The sequence below is a fragment of the Nicotiana tabacum genome, chromosome 5, assembly GCF_000715075.1.
Source record: "Nicotiana tabacum cultivar K326 chromosome 5, ASM71507v2, whole genome shotgun sequence".
NCBI lineage: Eukaryota > Viridiplantae > Streptophyta > Magnoliopsida > Solanales > Solanaceae > Nicotiana > Nicotiana tabacum.
In genome coordinates, this window is record NC_134084.1 from 150,481,088 (window position 1) to 150,508,057 (window position 26,970).

Here is a 26,970-nt window from a genome sequence, read left to right on the forward strand (position 1 = left end):
TTCAAAAGCGCTTTTGTTTGTACTAGAGCTCTTTTGTGAATTGAAACACAGTTGAGCAGCATCCAGAAGCTTCACCCAATTCTTCTGCGATCCGGTTACAAAATGACGCAAATATTCCTCCAACATACCATTGAACCGCTCCGTCTGGCCATCAGATTGCGGATGAAAACTTGAGCTGTGATTCAGCTTCGACCCAAGACACTTAAAGAGTTGGGTCCAAAAGTTGCTAGTGAAGCGTGAGTCACGATCACTAACAATATCTTTGGGTAGGCCCCAATATTTGACGACATGAGAGAAGAAGAGTCGAGCTGTATCTTCTGCTGATATATATTGTGGGGCAGCAATAAAGGTAGCATATTTGGAAAACCGATCTACCACAACCAAGATAGTTGTTAGATCTCCGACCTTGGGCAATCCGGTGATGAAATCCAGGGAAACACTTTCCCAAGGTCTCTTTGGGACAGCTAGTGGTTCCAAAAGTCCCGCCTGTGTTAAGCGGTCTGACTTGTCCTTCTGGCATACTAGACAAGTCTTCACATACTGAGCAACGTCATCGGCCATTTGAGGCCAATAATATGCACGGCGAAGTAACGCCATGGTGCGTTCTTCACCGGGATGGCCGGCCCACAGAGTATCATGACATTCCGCTAGAAGAGTCCTTCGTAGATCTCCTCCTTTAGGAACATAAAGTCGGTTCCCTTTCACTTTCAGAAAACCATCTTCCATGTAGAACTGGCGAGTCTTGCCTTGTCCTACCAAATCAACCAAATACTGTGAAGCAGGATCTCTGATGAGTAGATCTTGTATCTGGTCCTTGATGGAGGTGGCTACCTCGCTCCCCCTTAGGGTGGCGAGTAAGCACACTGATGCTAGATCAGCTCTCCGACTGAGCGCATCAGCAACATGATTGGTCTTCCCACTTCGGTATTCCAGGTTGAAGTGGAATTCAGCTAGGAGTTCCTGCCACCTGGCCTGTCGACCATTCAACTTCGGCTGGGTCATGAAATGGCTAACAGTTGTGTTGTCTGTCTTGACCACGAACGGGGTTCCCAGCAGATAGTGCCTCCAGAGGCGCAAGCAGTGGACGACAGCCAATAATTCTTTCTCATGGGCGGCATAGCGTCGCTCTGCATCTTTTAGCTTCCGGCTCTCGTACGCCACAGGATGCCCTTCTTGTAGCAAGACGCCACCGAGGGCATAGTCAGATGCATCTGTTTGTACTTCGAATGGCTTGGCCAGATCAGGAAGGGCCAAGACGGGGCTACTAGACATAGCCGCTTTCAATGCGTTAAAGGCCTCCGCTCGCTTGGGTCCCCATTCCCAAGGCGTGATCTTCTTGAGGAGTTCTGTCAATGGTACTGCAATGAGGGAGTAGTTTTTCACGAATCGCCGATAGAAATTGCATAGACCAAGGAACGCCCTCAAGGCATGGATATCCTTAGGTGGCGGCCAATCTGTGATTGCCTGAATCTTCTGCTGGTCCATCTTGATTCGCCCTTCCCCAATGACATGTCCGAGGAAGTCAATTTGCTTTTGAGCAAAGGAGCACTTAGATAGCTTCGCGTATAGTTCATGCTCCCGCAATCGAGCTAGGACCTTCCGCAAGTGCATCAGGTGTTCCTCCAATGTTTTGCTATATACCACAATGTCATCCAAGTAGACCACCACGAATTCATCAATGTACTCCCGGAAGACTTGGTTCATCAAAGTGCAAAATGTAGCTGGGGCGTTAGTCAAGCCGAATGGCATAACTAGGAAATCGTACGAGCCATATCTTGTCACACAGGTCGTCTTGTGCTCATCACCCTCTGCAATCCGAACTTGCCAATAACCTGTCTTCAGATCTATTTTGGTGAACACTGTCGCGCCACCCAGTCTATCGAACAAGTCTGCCATTAACGGAATAGGGTACTTGTTCTTCACAGTAATTTTGTTTAGAGCCCGATAGTCCACACAGAGTCGTAGACTACCATCATGTTTCTTTTGGAATAGCACAGGGGACCCGTATGGGGATTTGGAGGGCACGATAATCCCTGTGTCTAGCATTTCCGTCAATTGTCTCCGAAGTTCGGTGAGTTCGGGTTGTGACATTCTGTAAGGCGCCCGGGCAGGTGGCTTCGCGCCCGGCACCAGCTCAATTTCATGATCCACAGTGCGCCTAGGCGGTAGTCGCTTTGGCATGTCTTGTGGCATGACATCTTCAAACTCTAGTAGTAGCTCCTTCACGGGTTCAGGAATGGGACCCGAGGAGCATTCTACATCTTCGATGCAGAGGGTTGCCAGGAACGTAGGTTCGTTTCTTTTGACCCCCTTCTTCAACTGCAAGGCCGAGATGTTTTCAACGGCCATCTTCATGGGCATGCACGGGATAACGCAGGGCTTGGCCCCGTTTGCTCCCATCATCAGTAACATGTCAGCATACGGTACAGGCATGGTGTTGGTTTGCCTCAGGAATTCCAATCCAACTATCAACTCGAAGTCATCTATGATCACCACACGCAAGTTGAATTTTCCTTCGTAAGGGCCAAGCTTCATCGGTACTTCTTTGGCTATTCCACCCACTGGCTGGGGAGGTGAGTTGATAGCCTTGACACGGCCTCTACCTTTCCCTACGACTAGACCAAGGCGCTCCACCTGAGTCGAGGCTAAGTAGTTGTGGGTAGCACCCGTGTCTACCATGGCCCGAATGGGCTTGCCATTCACCTTCATCTCAACGAACATTAAGGTCCTCTCGTGCTTAAGAGGAGTCTCATCATCCGCCTTCTTTTTCCCTTTCTTGGTGACGGGACATGGGTCCTTCTTCTTACGGATACCAGCACTAGTCTCTGCTAATGCCTCAGAAATGGAGCCAACAATTGCATTGAAGGCACCTACGGGTTCAGTCTGATCCGCATCGTCTGAATCGTCATCTGTCCCATCATCAAGAGTCTGATGGGCATTCATCTGTGCATGTGGGCACTCATTGTTCCAATGTGGTCCGCCACAATGACGGCACCCTGAAGGAGGCTTCCTCCCCCGATCATTGTTGTTAGATGCAGCACTGTTGCTGCCTGTGGAGGGAGCCTTAGGTTTGGTTGAGCTCCGATCTCCCCCACTTCTGCTAGGGCCACCATTGCTAGACTGGCCCCCTTTGAATCCCGCTCGGGTAGGCGGTTGAGGCCTATCCTTCCGGGCTTCCATTTGATAGTCCCCAAGGCATTCAGCTGCTTGGATCGCCTTGGGCAGGGTATCTACCCGTTGCCTTTGTAGCTCCATACGGGCATAAGGTTTCAGCCCTTCTAGGAAGGTAAAGAGCTTGTCTTTGTCCCCCATGTCGCGTATGCTTAGCATGAGCGCGGAGAATTCCCGCACGTAGTCCCGCACAGATTTGGTCTGACGGAGCTCCCGTAGCTTTCTCCTTGAATTGTATTCAACATTCTCGGGGAAGAATTGTAGGCGGATGGCTGCCTTCAGTTCTGCCCATGTTTCGAGAGCATCTTCACCGGCCTTGATAGCTTCGTATTTCACCCGCCACCAGAGTTTAGCATCACCCTGAAGATACATGGCAGCAGTTGCTACCTTCTTGGCTTCTTCTAGGCCCCCAACAGCATCAAAATATTGTTCGACATCAAAAATGAAGTTCTCCACTTCCTTGGCATTCCTAGCTCCACTGTATGGCTTTGGCTCAGGAATTTTCAATTTTTGTGTCGCGGAGGTGGGGTTTGCAGTGCCCCCGACCTGGTTTCCACCGCCTCGCAGTAGGCCCTGTAAAGCAGCATTGACAACATTGAGCTTGTCTGTCAAGTCGTCAATAGTTTGTTGTATGGCAGTCACCCTATCTGCCTCTTGTGCCCTGTAAGCTAAATCCTCGGCACGCTCCTGTTGGAGTCCCTCGAATTTGCCAAAAATTTCGGCTGCCTCTGTGGCTGCTGTTTGTCGATCTCCCTCGGAGTCACGACTGATGTTTTCTATGTCAACTTCGGCCTGGAGCACCCTGCGGTCCAGGTCATCCAACCTTTGCCCTAGGCTGGTTCTTAGTTCAGGCATCGTATCCATGATGGGCAGTAATCCGTCAACCGTCTGTTCAAGGGCCGCAATGCGGTCCCCATGATTCACCATGGTCAGAAATGGTGGTAATGGCAATGCGTTCCCTCGTCCGATGTCGAGCCTAGGCTCTGATACCAACTGTTACGCGGCGCCTTCCTGAGATTCCTTGGAAGGGCGACGTAAGGCTAAGCAACTGATGTCAGTGCAGTTACTGTCCGCCAACTGAGGTCCCCTCCGTACGCTAGACTAGATTGTCAGTGCCGTACGGGAAAACCAATGTCAAGAGAAATTGAGAGAACAGGAATGAGAATTGAGAATGAAAGAAAGCTTGATTGCATTAATGAAAGCTATTACAGAAAGGAAATGCGGTGTCGAGGGGGAGAGACACCAGTACAGAGAATTGTTTGCTTGCTAGAAAGTTTTGATTGTTTGGTCCCCCTTAATAATGCTTAAAAAAAATAATCCAAAGCTACAAGACTAGACTTGATTAAGCTAGAGAAACATAATGAAATTACATGGAATAAAACTACTCTATATTTACAATGAAAAAGACTTAGTTTGCTATAAGGCAGAAAACATGGCCGTTGTCGGCAGCATAGTCTTTGGCATCAGGATCTGCGCGCGCGGCATTGTCTGCGCGCGCGGCGCTGTTGGCATCTGCCTGCGGTTGGGCGCTGGCGAGGGATATCGGTGGGGCGACAGAGGCACATGCGCGCTTGTCACTTGGCGCGACCAAGACCACGGGGCCGTCCGTGGCGCTAGGCATTGGAAGGCTTGCTAGGACGCCACGGGGCGCGCCCAAGGGGTCATGGGGCACGGCTGGAAAGCCGCCCATGACAATACATATGTACATGCCTTAAAAGAAAAAAAATACATATGTAGATGTTTACGCGCGCGCGTGTATATGTGTTGAGGAATGAGGGGTGTTTTTTTTTTTTTTAAATGATAACATTTGAATATATTATAAAATCAGTACATAGGTTGTACTGGAAACCATATTTACAGGTAAATGCTAACTAGATTTGCTAGTGTGCAATCCTAGCAAGATCCTTATATGTCTATGATTAACAATGTATCTTCTGTGTAAATATGTTTACACCAAAAACAAAAAAGAAGAATACAATTGAGTTTGATCTTCTGTATTGAGTTACTTGTGTCTTCAAAACATCTAGCAGTCCTTTCCTTCCAAACTGTCCACCAGATGCATGCTGGGACAGTCCTCCATCTATCTCTGTTGGTTGCTTCAGCTCCAGCTTCTTCCCAACTAAAAAGAACTTCATTGATCCTATGGGGCATTGTCCATGAAATACCCCTAAGATTAATAAAAATTTTCCATAGTTGGTCTGTTATCTTGCAGTGTAGAAATAGATGGCTAACTGTCTCAACACTTTCCCCACATAGAAGACATCTTGAGCACAAAGAGATTCCTCTCTTTATGAGATTATCCTAAGTTAAGACAGCCTTATTTGCTACTAGCCAAGTGAAACAAGCTACCTTATAGGGAACTTTAGTTTTCCATATATGCTTCCATGGCCAATCTCTTATCTGTGGGTTATTTTGATTCAAAATCTTATATGCTACCTTAACCTGATAGACCCCTCTGTCATGCCTCTGCCACCAAAATGAGTCCACCCCTTCCTGTATTCCTTTAAATGTCTCCAGCTTGTTATAAAGGTCAGTTAATCTTACTATCTCCCAGTCATTCAACTGCCTTCTAAGAATTAGTTCCCATCCTTGAGAACTCCACGTCTCAGCTACTGTCTTCTGTTGGTCTTGTGCCAAACCAAACATATCAGGGTAGAGTTCCTTTAGGCATCCATACCCCAACCAGTTATTATTCTAGAATGAACCTTTCCTTCCATTGTTCACTCTTATGAAAGTGTGGTTCTTCATTGTAGGCCCCAGTTCCCTGATGGATTTCCACACACTAACTCCATATGATGCACTAACTTCCTTTTGACACCCAGTTATTTTCCTCCCCATACTTTGCTTTGATCACTTTGCTCCATAAGGTTTGGAGTTCTTGAGAATACCTCCATAGCCATTTCATTTTGAGAGTCTTTCTTTGATTCTTCAAGTTTTTGATTCCCAGACCACCTTGCCTTTTCATCACTATGATGGATTTCCATTTGACCAAATGGAAGACCTTTTTCTCCTTATTCCCTTGCCAAAGGAAGGATCTTCTGAGTTTGTCCAATCTCTGTATAATTCCACCTGGAATTGGGAACAAGGACATCATGTAAGTGGGAATTGAATCTAAAACTGAGTTGATTAAGACTAGCCTTCCCCCCATTGATAAATATTGAGTTTTCCATCTTGACAACTTCTTCACACATTTTTCAATAACTGAATTCCAGATCTCTTTGGATTTTGATCTTGCACCCAGAGGCATCCCCAGATAGATGGAAGGTAGAGACCCTACTTCTCCTCCCACTACTAGTGACAGTTGCTCCATATTGTGGACTTCATCGATGGGGTAAATATGGCTCTTTCTCCGGTAGATGTGAAGTCCTGAAATTCCTTCAAACAATACTAAGATGATCCTCAAATATCTAAGCTGCTCCTCTTCAGCATCACAGAAGATTAGAGTATCATCAGCATATTGGAGATGTGTGATCTTTAGACTATCAGCACTATTCCTGTCAACCTCAAAGCCTTTGACCCATCTATTGACATTTGATGTCTTAACCATGTTGTTTCGACCTTCCATGGCTATGATGAATAGGAAGGGAGATAAGGGGTCACCTTGTCTTAGACCTCTATTGGCAGGGAAGAAACCTTAAGAAGATCCATTTATGAGGATGGAAAATCTGACAATAGAGATACAAAATTTCATCCAATTGATCCATTTCTGCCCAAAACCCATCTGTTCTAGCATTTTCAACAAAAAACTCCAATTGACATGATCATAGGCCTTTTCTATATCTAGTTTGCATAGATTTCCTGGTTTTTTCTTTTTGATTCTTGAGTCCACTGCTTCATTGGCTATCAACACTGCATCCATTATTTGTCTTCCTTTGATAAAAGCCATCTGTTGAGCATCTACTAGTTTGTCTACCACCCTCTTCAGTCTTTCAGTCAAAACTTTTGACAGCAGCTTGTAGAAACTCCCTATCAAGCTGATTGGCCTGAAATCTCTTAGTTCAAATTTGCTTTATAGAAATTCCTTCTCCAAATCTGAGATAGTGGGGTTGTCAAAATTGACTGCAGGTCTCCACTCTTCAGGTTCTGTGTATAACTTCTTATATAATTCAATGATCTCATTCTTTATTCTGCTTGGCTCCTCCACTGTTTCATCTTGGATCACCAGTTGATCAATATTATTGTACCTCTTGTGTGCATTGGCAGTGCGAAAAAAAAACTTTGTATTTCTATCCCCTTCTTTGAGCCACAGGGTCCTAGATTTCTGTCTCCATGTACTTTCTTCATTCTTGAGATGCTCCTCAAAATCCATGAGGGCAGCTGCCTTCCTCACTGACTCCTCCTCTGTCAAAGCTCTTGTTTGCTGTATTGTATCAAATTCTGCCAATTGGCTTATCAATTTAGATTTTTGCATTCCCAGATTTCCTTTACAGCTTCTGCTCCATTCTTTTAGCTTGCCTTTGAGGGCTTTTAGTTTGCAAGCTAAAATGTAGTCTGGTCTTCCTGAGAATTCAAAAGTTGTCCACCAGTTCCTGATTCTATCATCAAAACCTTCAGAATTCAACCACCAATTTTCAAACTTAAAGTATGATTTGGCTTGCTCCCAAACACCACAGCAGAGGGCCACCGGGGTATGATCAGAGATCAATCTTTGTTGGATAGTTTGCATGATGTTTTTGAAGCTATCATCCCATTCTTCTGAAATTAGAAACCTGTCAATTCTAGAAGCAGTTGTATGATTATCCCCTTTGAACCAAGTGTAGGAGCCTTCTTCAAGTTGAAGGTCTATCAACTCCATGTCTTCAATGCAATCCGGGAATTCCACCATCTCTTTTGACCTCCTAAGGCAATCCCTTTTTTCAAGGGGAAACCTTGTGACATTGAAGTCACCACAAACTGCCCAAGGGCCATTCAACAAACCCCTCACCGCACCAAGTTTCCTCAATACTGTTCTTCTTTCAATTCTGCAATTTGGAGCATATATTCCTGTTATATGACATTGAAAGTTCTGTAAGAGAGCCTCCAACTTACCAACTTACATGTCAGAGTGTACGCCCCAATCTGTAACACCTCCCCTTTCCATACTCTACAGTCCCATAGTAATAAAATTCCCCCTCTCGTGCCACTAGCTTCTAGACATGCATACCTCACCCATCTCCCCCACCCCCCAAACTTGACTGACAATTCCCTTGATATCCCCCTCCAGTTTTGTTTCCTCCATACAAATAATATCTGCCTTCCAGTTGCTTATTTGACTCTTTATGATCTCCCTTTTCTTCTTGTCATTTAATCCCCTAACATTCCATGATATTAGATTGATCTTCATATTGCAATAATTGATAGGTCTTTCCCCCTAGTTCTTTTCTTTTGACATCAAAGGAAGCTAGACCTTTTAATTCTAGTGAGCCTTTGAATCTTTGTTTCTTCACCTCCACCTCTGTCTCCACTCTTCCAACTTGTCTGCAACTGTCAATTTGCATCAGCAGCTCCAGTGCTTCTTCTTAGTGACCAAGAAAATCTATTCTGAACATTTTCCCCAATTTAATCATGTTCTGGTGAACTCATAGTGTTGTGTCCATCTCCTTATCCATTACTGAATTTTGGTGTTGAATTGAGAGAGGAGTAACCTCCTCCACCTCCTAGTTTTGTTCAGAATTGAGATGAATTAGTTGTTTTTGGACCGCCAGCCTGCTATCTGCTTGATCTTCCCCTAATTTCGTGTGAATAGTGAGCTCCCCTGCATTCTGTCCCAATTTTCCTGCCTCTTCATCACATACAGGCTGTTCGCATTCCCTTTCTGTTGTTGCATGTGCCATAATTTAGAGGGTTGCAGAGGAAATTGGATTCTCTGCGTTATTTTCTTGAATTTCGAACTAGAGACGCTACCAAGTTCCTCAAAATAAGGCGTCGCTCTTTTTTCTGCATTGGGCTCCCGTGAAATGTCATTAAAAATGACTTGGGCCGTTGGATCAGGCCCATTTAGTTTCAGACCAGTATTTGTGCTATTTAGGCCCAGATCTGCTGAAATAAAACTTGGATCTTGCATGTGCTGCACACGTGTCTCTCCTTTACTCTTCACATGCAGTGAAGTACACCCCACGTGCTTCCCCATCATATTTACAGCAGTTTGACTGCTTTTAACCGTTGGTTTCTCATAGGTCTCCTTTGTCCACTGGTCGCTTGTGAGATTTGTACTTTTCTCAGTTTCTTCTCCGGCACAGGCTAGGGTTTGCGATGGTTTTAGCTCGAATCTTGCTTGTTTTTCAGCCCAGATTGGGATGAAGAATCTGATCCCTTCTCTTTCAATCACCATTTCAGTGGGTATTTTCCTGCCATCACCAGCAACTTGGATTCTGACCCACTTGAGATGATTTTTGAGGTCGGTTTCTTCTTCAATAGCTATCCATGCCCATAGAGATCTCCTATTTCTTTGAAGATCTTTTGTGACCAAAGATTAAGGGGAATCCCCATGGCTCTAATCCAGCAGGTTTCCATTATTTGAGAATTTGATATGCAACCAGCAGTGTAGTTCCACCATTCCAGATGGAACTTGAACTTTTTCCATCTCCATTCCACCTTACAAAACCTGCTCAGCCATATATCTATTCGGAAATTCGAATAGAAATATGTTACCCGTCATCTCGTACATGTTGACCCCAAAAGCTTTGTTCCAAGAAGCAACAGCCCATCTCCTTATGTCTGTTAGTGTGGGTCGCTCAGTAATATCCTTTCCAAAGTACCCAATAATGTATCTTTTGAGCAGGCCAGTGTCCTCAATTCCGTGTGGTTCCATAATAGAAATGTCTCCTTTATTTGAACTGACTACTGCCTCTTTAAGGGTATTGGATTGCCATATACTCTCCTTAACTGCTTTGGCATAAGGGTAGTTGTCCACGGTGTATCTGGGAGGTATTTTTTCACTCAACTTGTGGCCATAATAAATGAATCTCTTTATCTTAAATGAAATGTCTTTCCAACCTGCATTCAAGGCCAGCTCTGGGATAATAATGATTGACCTTTCCTCTCCCTTTAATGACAAGATACTCATATACCTTCCGTAAGCATTGAATTTCCTAGTGCAGAAATATTCTGTCAGATGTTCCTTATTCTTCCATCTCCTCACTAGATTCCTCTGATCTTTCGAAGCTTCTTTAAGTATGAAGCACAACCATTTCATTGTCTTTTTGCCCATGGATGAGCGTCTCATCATATTGCGACTTCTCTTCAACCATTCAAACCATGTGTCTTTGTTGGAATTCCAGCTGGTGATGTCGAAAGATTTGAAGCCAGCATTGAAGTATATCCAGTTTCCTACCATATTAGATCTAAACAACTACTTATGTGAAAAGGAGAAGAAGGTTTGGCAGTAATCACAGTGGGTGATTACTGATTTAGAAGAAAGAAAGGTTTGGTAGTAATCACAGTGGGTGATTATTGATTTAGAAGAAAGAAGAGTTAGATTCCGGTGAAAGATTATGCCGAAAAAGGTATTCTGCAGTCCTAGGAAGTAGGAAAGAGAAGATTCTTGGGAAGAGTGCCTGGGAGCATTTTTGAAAGTAATGTTTTAGGAAACTAAATTTTGGAATGAGGGGTGTTCTTCGGAGGCCATTTCATTCATCAATACTTCATTGTTCTTTAGCAGTTTGCTCAAATTTTAAAATCGTCTTTATTCATTTCTCAAAATCCGAGCACAAGATAGAAAGCAAATACTTAAACAATGCTAAACGGTTTTTTAGTAAATGAACACATAAATTAATACTATAAACTCTCAGAGCAATGTGAAAAAACTAACCAATGCTGAGATGCTGTAATCCGAGGATGTTGGAGCAGTATTTACAAGCTGCTCTTTGTCAAGATCCCAAGCCATGATAGAAGAAATCTCACCAGATGCAAGCTGATGAGAAATTCAAATTGACATGTAAGCAAAATGTGTAAAACATCTACTTAAAGTTAACTTGTACGACGACATGTAATTAGGTGTGGGTGGTCGGTTCGGTGTATAGTTTGTTCGGTATGGGCTTGGTATGCTGGGCTATTTTCTGCTTCAAAAATAGGCTATACTTGGTTTGGGCCTTACGATCGGAAAGTAATTAACACAATAAATAAATTGAGTCAGAATTGATTCCAATACTTATGTATTGATTCAGATTCTCCACGAAATTGATCAAACAGTTTTTGATTACTGAAGTGTCAACATGTACCAATTTGCTGAAATTAAAGCTCAAGCATTAGCACAAGCTTTTTGTGCAAAAACACCATACAATCACGCTAAATATCCAACAGAAATACACCATGGCAGACTACTAAACCAAACAACATTAATAAAATGTAAATACCCAAACTTGATGATGAAAAATAAAGAGTCACAATTCACAACCAAAGCACATAAAATATAATAAGTCTAAAATCTATCACCGAATACTAAACAATAGCAGTCACAATCTAGGTCTAGAATTCACCAAATCCAAAATAACACTAATTGTCAACACATTAACTTAAACACAAAGTTGTCTTCCTAGATGCAGATGATGCTCAAGACATCTCTTAATATGCTTCATGCCTTCATCATAACCTTTTGTATCATTATATTTCTGACAACAATTAAACACGTCAATACACTGGTTTGCACTTTGTTTTGCGTCTTCATTGTCTTCAACCACCTCAAAATATTCTCAAACCGGTTAGCGAGCATTAGCAGCATGGCTGAACTTGAACCTAACTAACCATAAGATAAAATCATAAGATAGAATATATTTTTTATGCTTACCACTTATAACAAAATACATCAACAATGCAAGAATCTCTTCCATTATTTGCCATATTAAAGATAATTTAATCAAATGTTCATATTTAGAGATATTTATATATTTTATTTTTTTGAATTATTTTTAGCCTGCGTACATATTACCCAGACCTCTAGATCCGCTTGTGGGATTATACTGGGTCGTTGTTGTTGTTGAATTATTTTTAGCCGGATCCTTGCACCCATATTCATACTAGGATCCGCAACCCTAAATCTTAGAATTTACATCTCAAAGGATCCGACCTCTAGATCCGCACCCATGTCGGATATCCGCACCCCTGTGCGAGCAACTTAGCTCTCACACGTTGAAAATAGCTTTTGACACCAATTAGGTGGGATGTTAATGAAATGAAACTTGATTTATCAAAGAAAAAAAATGATCTTGTAGTGGATGAACTTAGGAAATAGGTAAGTAATAATAGAATAAATTAGAAATATCAGACAGCTTTGCATTCACTTACTAACTTCTTAGAATCAAATACGTTATACATACCAGGTATCCAGACTGCTGCTGCCAATCCACAACAGCATTCACACTGCGCGCAACAGGTCTGTCACCTTGAATTGCAGAGAATGCAGAAACTAGTTTCTGTTGACCTCTTTCAGTATAGTCTTTCCAAATCCGTATGTTGCCATCACCTTTTAAAGATAACTTTGTTAAAAATTAAGGCATCAACCATAAATCTTGATTAAATGTGTGCAACATCAAATACCAAAAGAAAAACATATGTCACAGCAGATGTTTACCTGAAGCAACAAGGAGCAAGCTCTCATCAAGCTCATTCACGAGGTAGAGCTTTGAAATTCCTTTATCAGGGTAACCATGGTTGTCGAAGCTGTTAAGAAGGGTAGCCTCCTTGTAATTCCACACCCTGTAATACACAAAGGCACAAGAACCATGATATTCCTGCAACTGCACAAAGAAATAAAACTAGTAGAATGTTGTCCAGTCATCTAACACGTACAAGAAGCTCAACATATCAAACCTAATCGCCAAAAACTTTACCATGTAAAAGAAACTCAACATCTCAAACCTAACTGCCAGAAAGTTGAGAAGTTGTTCTGACGTGTCGCGCGTAAGGGGTGAGAAGACTGAGAAAGAACTGAGAAAGAACAACAAAAATAAGCAACTGATGCAGCAAATCTGTTGGGAAACATAGCATGAATCACAGGGAAAGGTTTGAGATTTCTCGAGAATTGAGCACTCGCCAAATAGATGAGATTTGATTCCAATTAAGTGAAGTAAATAAGAGGTCACGATTCCCCTATCCACAAATTAGTCCATCACTCATATCCTCTAGACGTACCTTTTATGTTAAAGCATCATTAAATTTTATAACCAACAAGAACACCTGATCCTAGCACCATACAAGAGTAGGTCAAAGAAGGATTTCAATATAAATGGCTTCTCTTTCTTGAAGCTCCAAGAAGATGTGAATTATTTAAGACGAAGCATATTTCCTGGACTTGTGTCCTAACTTTGACCAGCATTTAGTCTTTCCACCAGAGAATGGTTGCTTACCAATAAAGCAGCATTGTTGGTCGAACTACAGATTACACATAGCTCCCATTGGACTAACCTAGTACTTGAACTAACCCACCCTTCCCGCAGTTCTGCAATAGAAGATCGTGAGGAAGGAACCATAGCAAACAATGCCTTCATTCAGGCCAATGAGATTCCTCTACCTGATCAATTCACGCTCATCTGAAGCAACCACAATTGATGAGAAGGGCTGCAGCAAAGCAGTTTTCGTACCACTCTCAAACTTTGTATCCCAACTGGCAATTTGATTATGCAGTCTGCTCACCGCTGAAGAATTGAAGTGAGCATTGACCATATTAGATGTGTTCCAGATAAATGATGACAAATACACATGACTGATGGGGGTAGAAGAGGGAAAGAAACATGAGCCTAGTCAACTCACAACAGTGCTGGCATTTTGCAATGAGGTCAAGAGCTAACTTTTCCTTCACTTCTCTCTTAGCAATGATCTCTTCACTATCATCAGCTGCAGTAAGAAGTGGCTTCGAGAAGTGGCCACAACTCCAATTATAGATGGTTGACTGTGGAAGAAAACTGCGTTCTGAAGCTCCAGAAGATCCACCAGAACCCAAGAGCGGATCAGCTAATCCTGAGTCTGGAGAGTTCATTAGGTGAGGCCTGAAGTCTAAAGAATAAACTCTTCGCATTCCTGTTAAGTAACTGGACCAAGGGGGACTAACAGGAGGAGTCCTAAAAGTCAGAGGTAAATGTCCACCTGCAACAGTTAAAATGATTACTTCAAAAGGCATAATGAGCATCTGTAGGAAAGTTGAACATCAAGGTTGATACTTATGTAGTGGGTTGTGGGTGTACAGAAACTAAAATAGTATTGACTCTTAGTCTCCTTCGAGTCACCAAATATACCTCCACTCATGTCAAACCAAGAAGACGATCGATTCAATCCAGCAAAATTACAGCCAGAAGCTGTTGTGGATTCAACAGTTGACTTGACAGACTTGGCAAGAACTTGGTCAATCCCAATAATCGAAAGCACTTTCCGGCCAAGACCTGCAACACGAGGTGATGGATCCTTTGCTAAGGCACACATGGCCAGCACACACTGAGAATAGAGTGAATTGTCTAGTGGCCTGGGTCTTCTATGATTAACAACACCATTGCTAACAGCACCACTCAATCTTTCAGAGTCAAAATGTTGAGAAGAATCATCGGACAAAGGAGATCCATGCATGAAGCCAGGTGTTGCAACAGGGCTGCTAGTTGAGACTCTCCCATCACGAGATATAGACTGACTGTCTCCTCCCACTCTCAATAAAGGAGCAATAGGAGATGGAACTACATTTCCATGTGGAACATAATGAGTTGGGGATGTATAGCCACTACCTGAACTCTTGAACACAAAAGAAGGCAAGGAAGTGATCATGGAATTAGACTGCGACTTCAAATATGCAGCTGCAACCGACTTCAGGTGCTTGTTATGTCCAAAGGCAAAACGTGCCAAAACTATAAAGTTGGAGCAATGTGAACTAGCTCAGTCATACATCGTATGCATAATGGTAGTACAGGCACAAGATAAAGAGGAGAGGAATGGGAGGAAATCAGAGAATTAGACGTGCTATGAAGGGAGTAGATATTCATTGGCAAAAATTATAACTCATGCAAACATGTATGAAACGATTGCCAGCTGAACTATTTGTTCTTTTGAATAATTATAGGGCAAGCACGGAAAATTATTTCACCACTCTATACTTATTTTTGCTTTTCGCTTCTCCTTTTTCCTGCGCTAGAGCAACTCAGAAAATTTTCAACAAGTAGTATGCTATTAAATAATGGGTACTATTCAGCATTAGGCTTTGTCTTCAAAGTGAAAAATAAACAAAACGCATAGTCTAGTCAGACTTAGTTCAGAAGGTGTCCTCATCATACAAGAAATGTATCGCAGGCTGTTTTAAGACTTATCGTCAAATTTATCAAATTGGTACAATACTGAAACCTGCAATATACTACTCTTAAAAGAAGAGATCAAATATGGGAGAAATCAGAAAGCAGGTTAGAAAACAACAGTAAGTGCATCACAGTGAAAAGTCTCCCGGGATGGGGGTGTTAATTCAGTGAAAACATACCAACAGCAACCTCCGCTCGTACAAAAGGGCTTCCATCAGAAACAACACTTAGAAGACTCCTAATTATGACGACTTCTGCCCTAGCTTTCTCCTCATAATTGCAGTGTTCATCCTCTATAATGTCGTCCCAAGATGTATCAAATCCAACATCAAGTAAAGTACCTAGTGCAAAAACAGATGCAGCTCGTACCTGAAATAAGTTGCTCCTCAGTTGAAGTCTAACAAATAATGGAGAACCACAGAATACACCAACTTGACATACAATTGAACTACAAACCTCAGGCTGGGATTGAGAAAGTAGAGGCACAAATATTGCTGGTGCATCTGCCTGCAAACCTAGCACTTGTGCCTCGGTGAAATCCTCCCAGAGCTTTCCCAGACAGAGGCACAGCCATTGAAGAAACAGTGGTTCAGTTTGTGCATCATTAGGAATTGATCCCTGAAGATGCTTCAGGCAGACATTAATAAGCCCTGCTTCAATACAGGCCTCCTGACCCTGTCTGTAACCATCAATAATGACTGCCAAGACAAATGCAGCCATTGCCCTTTGTTCTGGATAAGCGTCAACACTGTCGAGAAATCTAATGAAATACACATGTCCACCATCTTTAACAAGGTCAACCTGGCAAGACTGTTTTCTCACAGGAAAAGGTTAATCAAATGAATATTAAACTAGAGGATCAGATCACGCAGAGTGAATCAAGAAACACAAACTAGTAGAGATAGTTATCTAAGACAAATGACAGCACGAAGATTCTGAAAGAAAAGAAAGAAATTTGAACACTTTAATATACGTAGTTTCTACATAGTATATTCGATCAAAGAAAGAAAAAACACAGCGACAAGCATTAAACGAAGGAGAAAAGAAAATACCCTATCAACATATTAGATTCCACAAATATATCAGTAGAAGCGATAATTTTCTCACCGAAGCTCTATACCATGTGAGAATGCACGGGAGAAAAATATTATATTGATTAAAGTGTTGTACAACCCTATTTATATACAGTAATTACATAATAATAGGTATCTACTCCCCGATGTGGGACGCTAAACATGACTAACTATTTAACAAAAGCATTCAAGATCTTCAAAATACATATGTACCGAGCTTGTCACAGATGTAACTAATAAGAGAACCAGTAAGAGACTTAGTGAAAATATCAGCTAGCTGATCATTCGACTTTACAAACTTTGTAACAATATCTCCTGAGAGTATCTTTTCTCTGACAAAATGACGGTCGATCTCAATGTGTTTAGTCCTCTCATGGAACACCGGATTTGACGCAATATGAAGAGCAGCTTGATTATCACACACCAGTTCCATCTTGCTGATTTCTCCGAACTTCAACTCCTTGAGCAACTGCTTGATCCAAACTAGCTCACACGTTGCCATAGGCATGGCCCGATATTCGGCTTCGGCGCTAGATCGAGCAACTACATTATGTTTCTTGCTCTTCCAAGAGACCAAATTACCTCCTACTAGAACACAATATCCAGACGTAGAACGTCTATCAGAAGGTGATCCTACCCAATCAGCATCTGTGTACCCAACAATCTGCTCGTGGCCTCGATCCTCGAATCGTAACCCTTTGCTCTGGAGCTGACTTTATATACTAAAGAAAGCGAACAACTGCATCCCAGTGACTATCACAGGTCGAATCCATAAACTGACTTACAACACTCACCAGAAAAGAAATGCCAGGTCTAATCACTGTGAAGTAATTCAATTTGCCAACCAACCTCCTATATCTCGTAGGATCTCTAAGAGGCTCCCCTGTCCAGGCAAAAGCTTAGCATTCGGATCCATAAGAGTGTCAACAGGTCTACAACCCATCATTCCAGTCTCCTCAAGAATGTCTAAGGCATACTTCCGCTGTGAAATAACAATACCTGAGCTAGACTGAGCGACCTCAATACCTAGAAAATACTTCAATCTGCCCAGATCCTTAGTCTGGAAGTGTTGAAAGAGATGCTGCTTCAGATTAGTAATATCATCCTGATCATTGCCAGTAATAACAATATCATCAGCATAAACCACTAGATAAATACACAGATTAGGAGCAGAGTGCCGATAAAACACAGAGTGATCAGCTTCACTACGAGTCATGCTGAACTCCTGAATAACTGTGTTGAACTTACTAAACCAAGCTCGAGGGTACTGTTTCAAACCATATAGTGACCTGCACATTCGGCATACAAGACCACTAGACTCCCCCTGAGCAACAAAACCAGGTGGTTGCTCCATATAAACTTCTTCCTCAAGATACCGTGGAGAAAAGCATTCTTAATGTCTAACTGACAAAGAGGCCAATGACGTACCGCAGCCATGGACAAAAAGAGACGAACAGATGCTACTTTAGCCATGAGAGAGAAAGTGTCACTATAATCAAGCCCAAAAATCTGAGTGTATTCTTTTGCACCAAGACGAGCCTTAAGACGATCAACCTGGCCATCCGGGCCGACTTTAACTGCATAAACCCAACGACAACCAACAGTAGACTTATATGAAGGAAGAGGAACAAGCTCCTAAGTGCCACTCGCATGTAAAGCAGATATTTCCTCAATCATAGCCTGTCGCCATCCTGGATGAGATAGTGCCTCACCTGTAGACTTTAGGATAGAAACAATGGACAAAGATGATATAAAAGCATAATGAGGTGATGGCAAACGATGATAACTTAAACAAACATAATGGAGATTAGGATTAAGAGTGGAACGTACACCTTTGCGGAGTGCAATTGGTTGACTAAGAGGAGACAAGTCCGCAATAGGTGCAGAATATGATGCAGGACGTGAATCACCTTAGCTTGATGTTGGACGTGGACGACGATGATAAGTCAAGAGTGGTGGAGCTATAGGTGGTGGAACTGAAGCTATAGGTGGTGGAGCTGCAACTGGAGCAGTAGGCGGTGGAGCTGCAACTGGAGCTGTAGGTGGTGGAGCTGGAGTTGTAGAGGAAGATTAATAGGAGATAGTGACTGAATCTCCAAAAGATGAAACTGATAGCATCTCAGAAATAAATAAGTGATTACCTGGACCTGTGAAGTATGATTGGGTTTCAAAGAAGGTAACATCAGCAGACATAAGGTACCGTTGGAGGTCAGGAGAATAGCATCGATACCCCTTTTGCTTTCTCGAGTAACCCAGAAATACACACTTAAGAGCGCGAGGAGCTAACTTATCTTTTCCTGGAGTAAAGTTATGAACAAAACATGTGCTTCCAAAGACATGGGGTGGAAGAGAGAAGAAAGATAAGTGGGGAAACAGGACAGAGAATGGAATTTGATTCTGGATAGCTGAAGATGGCATACGATTAATAAGATAGCAAGATGTAAAAAATGCATCCCCCCAAAAACGCAACGGAGCATGAGATTGTATGAGTAGGGTACGAGCAGTTTCAATAAGATGTCTATTCTTTCTTTCAGCTACCCCATTTTATTGAGATGTGTACGGACAAGATGTTTGATGAATAATCCCATGAGAATTCATAAACTGCTGAAATGGGGAACACAAATACTCTAGGGAATTATCACTACAAAATGTACGGATAGAAACCCCAAATTGATTTTGAATTTCAGCGTGGAAGGTCTGGAAAATAGAAAACAACTCGGACCGATTTTTCATCAAAAATATCCAAGTGCACCTGGAATAATCATCAATGAAACTGACAAAGTAGCGGAATCCCAAGATAGAACTGACCCGACTAGGATCCCAAACATCTGAATGGACTAAAGTAAAAGGTGACTCTACTCTATTACCAAGACGCCGAGGGAAATGGGAGCGGGTATGCTTACCGAGCTGACATGACTCACACTCTAGAGTGGACAAGTGAGATAAACCAGGTATCATTTTCTGAAGTTTTGATAAACTGGGATATCCCAACCGTTTATGTAATAAATCTGGTGAATCGGTAACAAGGCAAGTTATTGAAGGAAGACAAGATGCGAGTCCATGTGATTTTGCAAGGATAAGGTAATAAAGTCCATCTAATTCACGTCTGGTACGAATGATCCGCCCTGTACTGCGTTCTTATATAAAAACAAGGTCATCAAGAAATAAAACAACTCATTTAAGTGATTTGGCTAAGCAACTAACGGCTATGAGATTAAAAGACTATTGGGAACATAAAGGACTGAATCTAAAAGTAAGGAAGGAAGTGGGCTTGCTTGACCTATTGCAGTTACCATGGTTTGAGTCCCATTGGCCATTGTGACTGTTGGAAGAGATTGAGAATATGAAATACTAGTGAAAAGAGATTTGTTACCAGAAATATGATCAGATGCACCTGAATCAATGACCCAAGACTCAGAGGTTGAAGATTGGGAACACAAGTCACGCTACTATCTGTTTGAACAACGGAAGCTATCCCTGAAGATGTCTGTTTACATGCTTTGTACTGAAGGAACTTAATATAATCCGGTAAAGAAACCATCTGGATTGGATCCAATGCATTGGATCCAACGGATTGTGAGTTAAAAGATTCTGATACGAATGCCATTATAATATTGTGCCGAAAAAAGCAAAAAAATTCTGGGAATCACTGTTCACGCCGGAAAAATCATTGTTCACACCGAAAAAATAAAAAGGTTGTCGGAATTTGATGAAACTAAATGACAAGAATCCGAATAATCTCCTGAATAATCTGTCCAAAAGAAGCTTGTCGGGAAAATCACTGTAGCTGCTGGAAAGTCTATGTAGTTGCCGGAAAAATCTCAAAGTGATCGGAATAAAAAGAAAATGACATGGGTAGGCTCGGAATGGCCACGCGAACAGGTTGTCTGAAAGAAAAAATTAGGCCACACGCGCCGGCGCGTGGGGAAGAACTCGTCGGAAAATCATACTTCTGATCCGCACTTGAGGGCGCGTCAGAGGTCGGTTGACGGGAGATCTTTGGTGGGGTTTGGTCGCCTAAGTCTTGGGGACCCTGTGGTGGTGTTGGTTTTTGCACAACACCAATAGAAAGTGATTTTGTTACAGACAGCCTCTTTAGTCGCCGGAAAATTGCACGGCGACGAGGTCTTTCTTCCCGGAAGTCGCTGGATGATGCACAGCGATAATTTTCTCACCGAAGCTCTATACCATGTGAGAATGCACGGGAGAAAAATATTATATTGATTAAAGTGTTGTACAACCCTATTTATATACAGTAATTACATAATAATAGGTATCTACTCCCCGATGTGGGACGCTAAACATGACTAACTATTTAACAAAAGCATTCAAGATCTTCAAAATACTAAGAAAATATAAAAAACACAGAACTACTTCTGTAAATCCAGCGGTAATCTCTTCCTTTCCAAAGTACTTGGTCAATGGACCTGGCCGGAGGTTTTTTTTTCTGTAAGTTCATTACTTAGATAAAGCAGATTATGTATTATATTTAGATGTTCTGTACCAGAAAAAAAAAAGAATTTTAAAAATCCCAAAAGTTGGGAACTAACTTCCTACTGGTGATATTACCATAGTGAAGCAAGCATCCAAATGGATTGTGTCCAAGATCACAAAAAAAAAAAAAAAAAAAAAAAAATAAGAGTAGCAACTAAAATTCCTTGTATGTGCTTAAGCACTTGCTTTTTAAGCAAGTTGTGTTGTTGATAGAAACAACACTAAGAGCCTGTTTGGATTGGCTTGTTTTAAGTACTTTTAAGCCATTTTGTAGTGTTTGGATAAAGTAAAAAAGTACTTTTAAGCACCTGTTTTTAAGCTAAAATGACAAAAACAAGCCAAAAGCCAAAAGTTAGAATTCCTAACTTATGGCTTAAAAGTTATTTTGGCTTACAAGTTACTTAAAACAAGCTCATCCAAACGGGCTCTAAGAAAATTCTGTCAACTGGACGCTCTAAAGACTATAGCTCCTTTTACTGTAAGATGTAATACATAGAACCCAAATAGGATCATTGAAATGGAAGAGCTCTACCAGATTGCTTTGCTATATGAAGATACATACCAAAGCAAAAGGTAAATTTTATCCAACATTTGCAGAACAAGCAATGTAACATGAGAGTGACTGTTGAGCATCTATGGCCCAGCATATCGACAAGATGAGCATTTTAGAAATGCGAATATTAAGATGATTGGTCATACAAGATTAGAGAAGATCATAATAATCACTTTAGATAGAAGGTACAAATAACACACACAAAAGATAAAATTGACAGGTCGTCTAAGATGAACAATGTCCTACAAAGATCTTCAAATGCACCCATAAGTGTACTATGATGATTCAAGGTGTTAACAAGGGGCTGGTAGACCTAAATTTGCATTAAAGAAAGTTCTCTCAAAATCCTTACACATTTAGCTAAGAATAGAACGCAATGGAAAGAAAAGATCCAAATAAACGACACCAAAGAGTTGTGATTAAGGTTTAGCTATGTTGGCACACTCTCGTGGTCTGGCATTTCGCATCGGAATAAATTATCACGTACTAGAACGAAATGGATCTAATGGAGTAGAATGGATACTGAGGTTCCATATGACCAACACAAACTAATTTGTGATTAAGACGTTGTTATTATTGTTGTGGAAGGGTCCCCTGCTTTCCCATCACAGCATCTAATATTTATTTTGTTCCAGATTGCAAATTAAACACAGATTTATAGCATTTCATAGAGCCTTATGCTGCTTCTTATCCTCTGTCTTTCAGCTGCAGATCACATCGAGAGATTTTCACCATTTAATACGAAATGGGTTAGTGAAGAATCCCCAGATTTGCCAGACATGGGACAGTGTAGGAACTGTTGTTCCGATGTCAAACAAAGAAAAGGCATCAACTCCACATGCTGAGTCCCCAAAGTTTACTAGAGTTGAACATGTTTTGTGTAATGCAATCTAGGTGGAAGCACGCTACTTTTCTCGCATTTTCTCTATTCTCTCTACCGTGTCTATTATTTTTAACTTATGGTAAATAGGTCCAGAAAGGGATGCTGAGACATTTATATGAGGAACAATATAGATAAAAATGAAACATAGGAAATTTAATATGAGAATGACACAGGTGATGAGTCGAAGCAATTCATGTACCTTATCAACGGCAAGGATCTTCGTCCAAATGAAGACAAGAATTTGCCTAAGCTCCGGAGCCGTGGTTTGCAAAAGCTTTAGAACGTAAGGAAATATTCCAACAGACAAGACCTGGAAGTAAAATTGCTCACTTAAGTATTACTTGAAAATTAGACGCAGAAAGTTAGATGCAACCAGCTTAATTAACAAGAAACTTGAAATGCAGCACCACTAATAAGTACCAGATCTACAGCCCAAAGTCCCATATTGAGAAATCTCTCAAGAAGAACCAGTGCACGGAACCGGTGGCATTGAGTATGTAACACCTAATAACAAAGAATAACCTGGTTATCATCCCATACAAAGAGAAAAGTGCACCAAAATAACAAAGCCCTCGAGGGTGTGAAGAGAACCTAATAAATAGGAAAAAATCGCAAGATAATTCGCAATAAGTTTGTATCTTAGGGAGAACTATGGTTTTTCAATTTATGCATCCTTCTGTCGGGTCAAGAGGATATACACCAAGTAAATCTAGACAAACTTCACAATTCAAATAAACATATTTGCTTGCGAAATGAACGGTACCGACTATTCTTCAGGAAAACCCAACAAAAAAAGACTAAGAAATTGTTTTAACTGAGACTAACATTACTAAAACCAATGCTTCTGCTGTTTTACCATCAGAAACTTTAATTACTTGCCTAGCGGTAATTTGCTTCTGCAACAGTAGGGAAATGGGATACACCAGAATTGACAAAAATAGTGCAATAATCTGCCATGGATTGTTAGATTACTCGAGCAAAAAATACACAGTAAGCAAAACATGAAACAAATGAAGACCCAATTGTGCTGAGAGGAGTATCCAATACTTGATGACCTTTTAAGTAATATAAGAGGAGAGTTAACTGTTCCTCATATAATGAGATGACATTCTGGTTACTTTTTTCTCCTTGCATGAGAACATTCCATTATTCTAAATTTTAGCATGATATCCAGAAAATTGTTCTCCTATTTAAACAAACTGAAGCAAATACAGAGAGGTCAACTGAGGCTTCATCAAGTAATATAAGAGGAGAGTTAACCATTCCTCACGTAATGAAATGACATTCTAGTTATTTTTCTCTTTACATGAGAACATTCTATTATTCTAAATTTTAGCATGATATCCAAAAAAAAAACTCTCCTATTTAACCAAACTTAAGCAAATGCACAGAGGTCAACTGAGGCTTCATCAAGGAACAAGAATGCTAACAACCAAATGTTTTCACTCCACCTTTTATCATATTAAGTCATAAGTATTGAAAGGAGTGCGGGAATGAGAAAAGATGCACTGCTTAAAGCCACCATTTCATGGAAAGAACCAAGAATGCCATTCCTTTTATTTGAACCATAAGAATTCTTACCTGTAGAACAATGGGCAACTGCTCTGGTGGATTTTTATTCTCTGATCCATTGTCAAGCCAAACCTCAAAAGCTGTCAACTGTTCCGTGAAGAATGGGCTAGGCTGAAGAAATCAAAAGATGGGAAACATTTAATCTTGAAAAGATACATGGACCAAACTTTTGAGAATATAGTATACAATCAAATCATTACCCCACCTGAAATTCCACATTCGGATCATCAATCAAAGTAGGAAGCTGCAAAAGGCAGATTTCTGTTGCCATGTCCCAAGCATCCCTGTGGGACAAGTGCAGACCCCAATGAGGGGAAGGTAATACATGAATCTGTGTAGATTGTTGAGTGTTTTGTGTAGTTACCACATGTGGTGCTGATGAGTAGGTGGTAGCATTGGGTATGAAATTGGTGAACAATTTGCAGAACGCATGATTCTTTCAGCAAGTAAAAAATTTCTGAATAAACTAGCAACTAATAGGTCTTGCCTGAACAATTTTTGAAATAGATCTGTGGTTTTGAAGCTCACAGATTAGAAAGAGTTTAAACTGCAAAAAGGATTAAGAAAACTGCATCAAACTAACTAGTCTATCACATTACCTCGTGGTAGAACATTCCAGGCAATTGTGTCGGTTACTGCAGTGAGAATCCAATTCAATTCACCAAGAGGTGTCTTTCGATCAGTTTGGCGTCCAGGAATTCGATCTATTAGACCATAATCAAGTGACTCACGAATCAATGACCGTGTGCAAAACCTAACAGCCAAAAACAGAATTAAGTAGATTACGAGGAATGAATAACTAGTTATAACATATTTGACCAAAAGGTTAAAAAGAAAAAGAAAACAAAAAGGCAGCTCGGTGTACACAAAGCATTTCTTTTGAAATAAAAGATTAGTCATAACAGTTGAAAGAAAATAGCAGCTTATCAAGGAATTCTGACAACAAACATCAAACTTGAAGCAGGCACAGATAACTAAGAGTATATTCAAACATACTAAGTGGAAATTCCCTAAGACAGCATATTAATCTATAGCAACGGTTAGCATAATAGACAACCATGTGGTTCCTGAAATATGAGGTGCCATGTAACTTTGGGGCATCAAAGAGACTTGTCCTGTTGTTCAAGTATTCTTTTGGTGAGAAAGGCTGTTCTAACTTTCCAAATATATGGTTAAATAAGACATGATGTTTAAGATAAACTATGGAATACCATAAAGAGAGAAAAACATAATATTCCATCAGTCGGGAACCAAACCCACTGAAGGTATGCAACGTTTCCAACAATCAAGCATTGCAGCTAGTTCGGCCCATTGTAGATTTGACCAGGTTTAGCAGAAAGCAGGAAAAAGGGGGGAAGGATAAAGGATAAACAACTCTTGCTGAGAGCATGTCACCATCTCAATGCCATTTTGATTGGAGTTGTGAGGCAGGAAGTGAAAACATCAGCAGGAAATTCAGCACTTTGAGGAAGTGTCTCATGTGCTTCACAAGCAGCAAGCAGAATACAATCTCTCGTAGAAGGGCCAGAGGAATCAGAGACAGTCAAGTCTTGGAGCTGCATTAAACAAATCACCAGGTAACTGATTAGCCTCAAATTTTGTCTCCTTCCTTCAGCCTTTTTTAGCAGATGGGTAGATCACCTCATCATTAAGCATGTAATGCATTATTACAATATGTACCTCTATAAAGGTATTAACAATCATCCCAGCAGCTGAGCAGTCAAAGACATAGATCGATGGTGTCTTCAACCAAGAGTCCAGGTCAGTAATCGGCAATGGGATATACTGCGTATAACTCTAAACCAGATGTCCCAATAAGAAAAAGACAGATATCACAACAGCTCTGAGAAATCAATTTGAGTAAGAAAGAAAACCTTATTAAATAGCCAAATTTCACCATTGGATGTTGGTTTTGGCACACCATGTCCATTATAATGGAACAGAACTCGTTCTGACTTGGCATACTTCCTACATGTTGTGCAAAGTTTCTTAACTTCATCAACAGTAGGATCCAAGGAGATCTTGTAGCGTGCCTACATATAGTTAGATATTTGGGTCATTTATAATTGAATTATTGATTACCTCACCACAATAATATAGCCTAGACCTTGTCCACGCATGATATCTATTAACACAAAAACATTTTTCTTACCCTAGGTTGCCACCTCTCATATTGTTCATTCAATGTTCTCCCAATTGTTTCAAGGGCCTTTTGAGGTGCCACAGAAAATGGATCTGTCATATGGGAATAAGAGCAAGTGCTTAAATAACTGCTGGTTGACAAAATTTTCAAGCACCAGGATTTGAAAATTGCTGAATGCAACTAAGAGGTAAAATCTTAACTAAATTCATCCCCACTCCCCAAGAGAATATAAACTGTTTATTATGGAAGCCAGTATAGCTGATACCAAAATAGATTCAAGTAAAACAACAGATCAGACAAGAAGTACTATCAACTATTGTGTTGCCATAGCGATAACATAAGCAACAACATGAACACAGACCAGGAATACTTCAAAGGTTCCCAAAAAGCTACTCCACAAGTATGCCACAGAACCTTCAGCAAATGCTATGAGACGGACTGAGAGTCCTGAAGAACCTGCAAAGATTATTATTCACAAAAGGGCAAAAGCTAGAGGAGAGAGATTCCTAGGGGGCAGGAGACTTTACATTAAATGGTTAAAATCATGAAAGAACAATGCAGGGTGTAAGAATTGGCAGAGGGAAATAGAGTGTAGGAATTTGTCACTGGAAGATGTATTGAGTCAAATCCAAAGGTAAGTAAAAAATGTAACCGATGTCCAAAATGAGAACATAATCTAGAGAAACAAGACGAAAGAAACGGGAGGATTGCCCATATTGCTCTTGATTGGACATGATGGACGAAAAATCAAGAGAAAGGCATTAAAAACAGAGCACTGGAAAGCTATTCATCCCCCCACAAACCCCCAAAAAAATCATAACGGCAAGCTCTTCGCC

The 26,970-nt window shown here is 41.1% G+C and overlaps 1 protein-coding gene across 7 annotated transcripts in view; it reads right to left on the reverse strand.

The window, feature by feature from the left end:
* Nucleotides 1-26,970, reverse strand: part of LOC107770804 (regulatory-associated protein of TOR 1) — a 40,580-nt gene that overhangs the window by 3,504 nt on the left and 10,106 nt on the right. For 2 of the 7 annotated variants that reach the window (XM_075254195.1, XM_075254194.1), the window contains 18 exons: nt 26,144-26,226; nt 25,866-26,024; nt 25,672-25,788; nt 25,387-25,547; nt 24,591-24,745; nt 24,356-24,500; nt 24,197-24,275; nt 24,001-24,102; nt 22,840-22,923; nt 22,619-22,729; nt 15,873-16,226; nt 15,596-15,785; nt 14,379-14,975; nt 13,897-14,229; nt 13,658-13,781; nt 12,719-12,843; nt 12,465-12,610; nt 10,961-11,062 (listed from right to left, as the gene is read on the reverse strand). In XM_075254195.1, coding sequence (XP_075110296.1) covers nt 10,961-11,062; nt 12,465-12,610; nt 12,719-12,843; nt 13,658-13,781; nt 13,897-14,229; nt 14,379-14,975; nt 15,596-15,785; nt 15,873-16,226; nt 22,619-22,729; nt 22,840-22,923; nt 24,001-24,102; nt 24,197-24,275; nt 24,356-24,500; nt 24,591-24,745; nt 25,387-25,547; nt 25,672-25,788; nt 25,866-26,024; nt 26,144-26,226 — 3,167 coding nt within the window. Of the gene's footprint in view, nt 1-10,960; nt 11,063-11,093; nt 11,888-12,464; nt 12,611-12,718; nt 12,844-12,977; nt 13,075-13,657; nt 13,782-13,896; nt 14,230-14,378; nt 14,976-15,595; nt 15,786-15,872; nt 16,227-22,618; nt 22,730-22,839; nt 22,924-24,000; nt 24,103-24,196; nt 24,276-24,355; nt 24,501-24,590; nt 24,746-25,386; nt 25,548-25,671; nt 25,789-25,865; nt 26,025-26,143; nt 26,227-26,970 lie in introns of those variants that run through there. The other 5 variants (XM_075254196.1, XM_075254198.1, XM_075254199.1 and 2 more) reach the window with 5 other exon arrangements.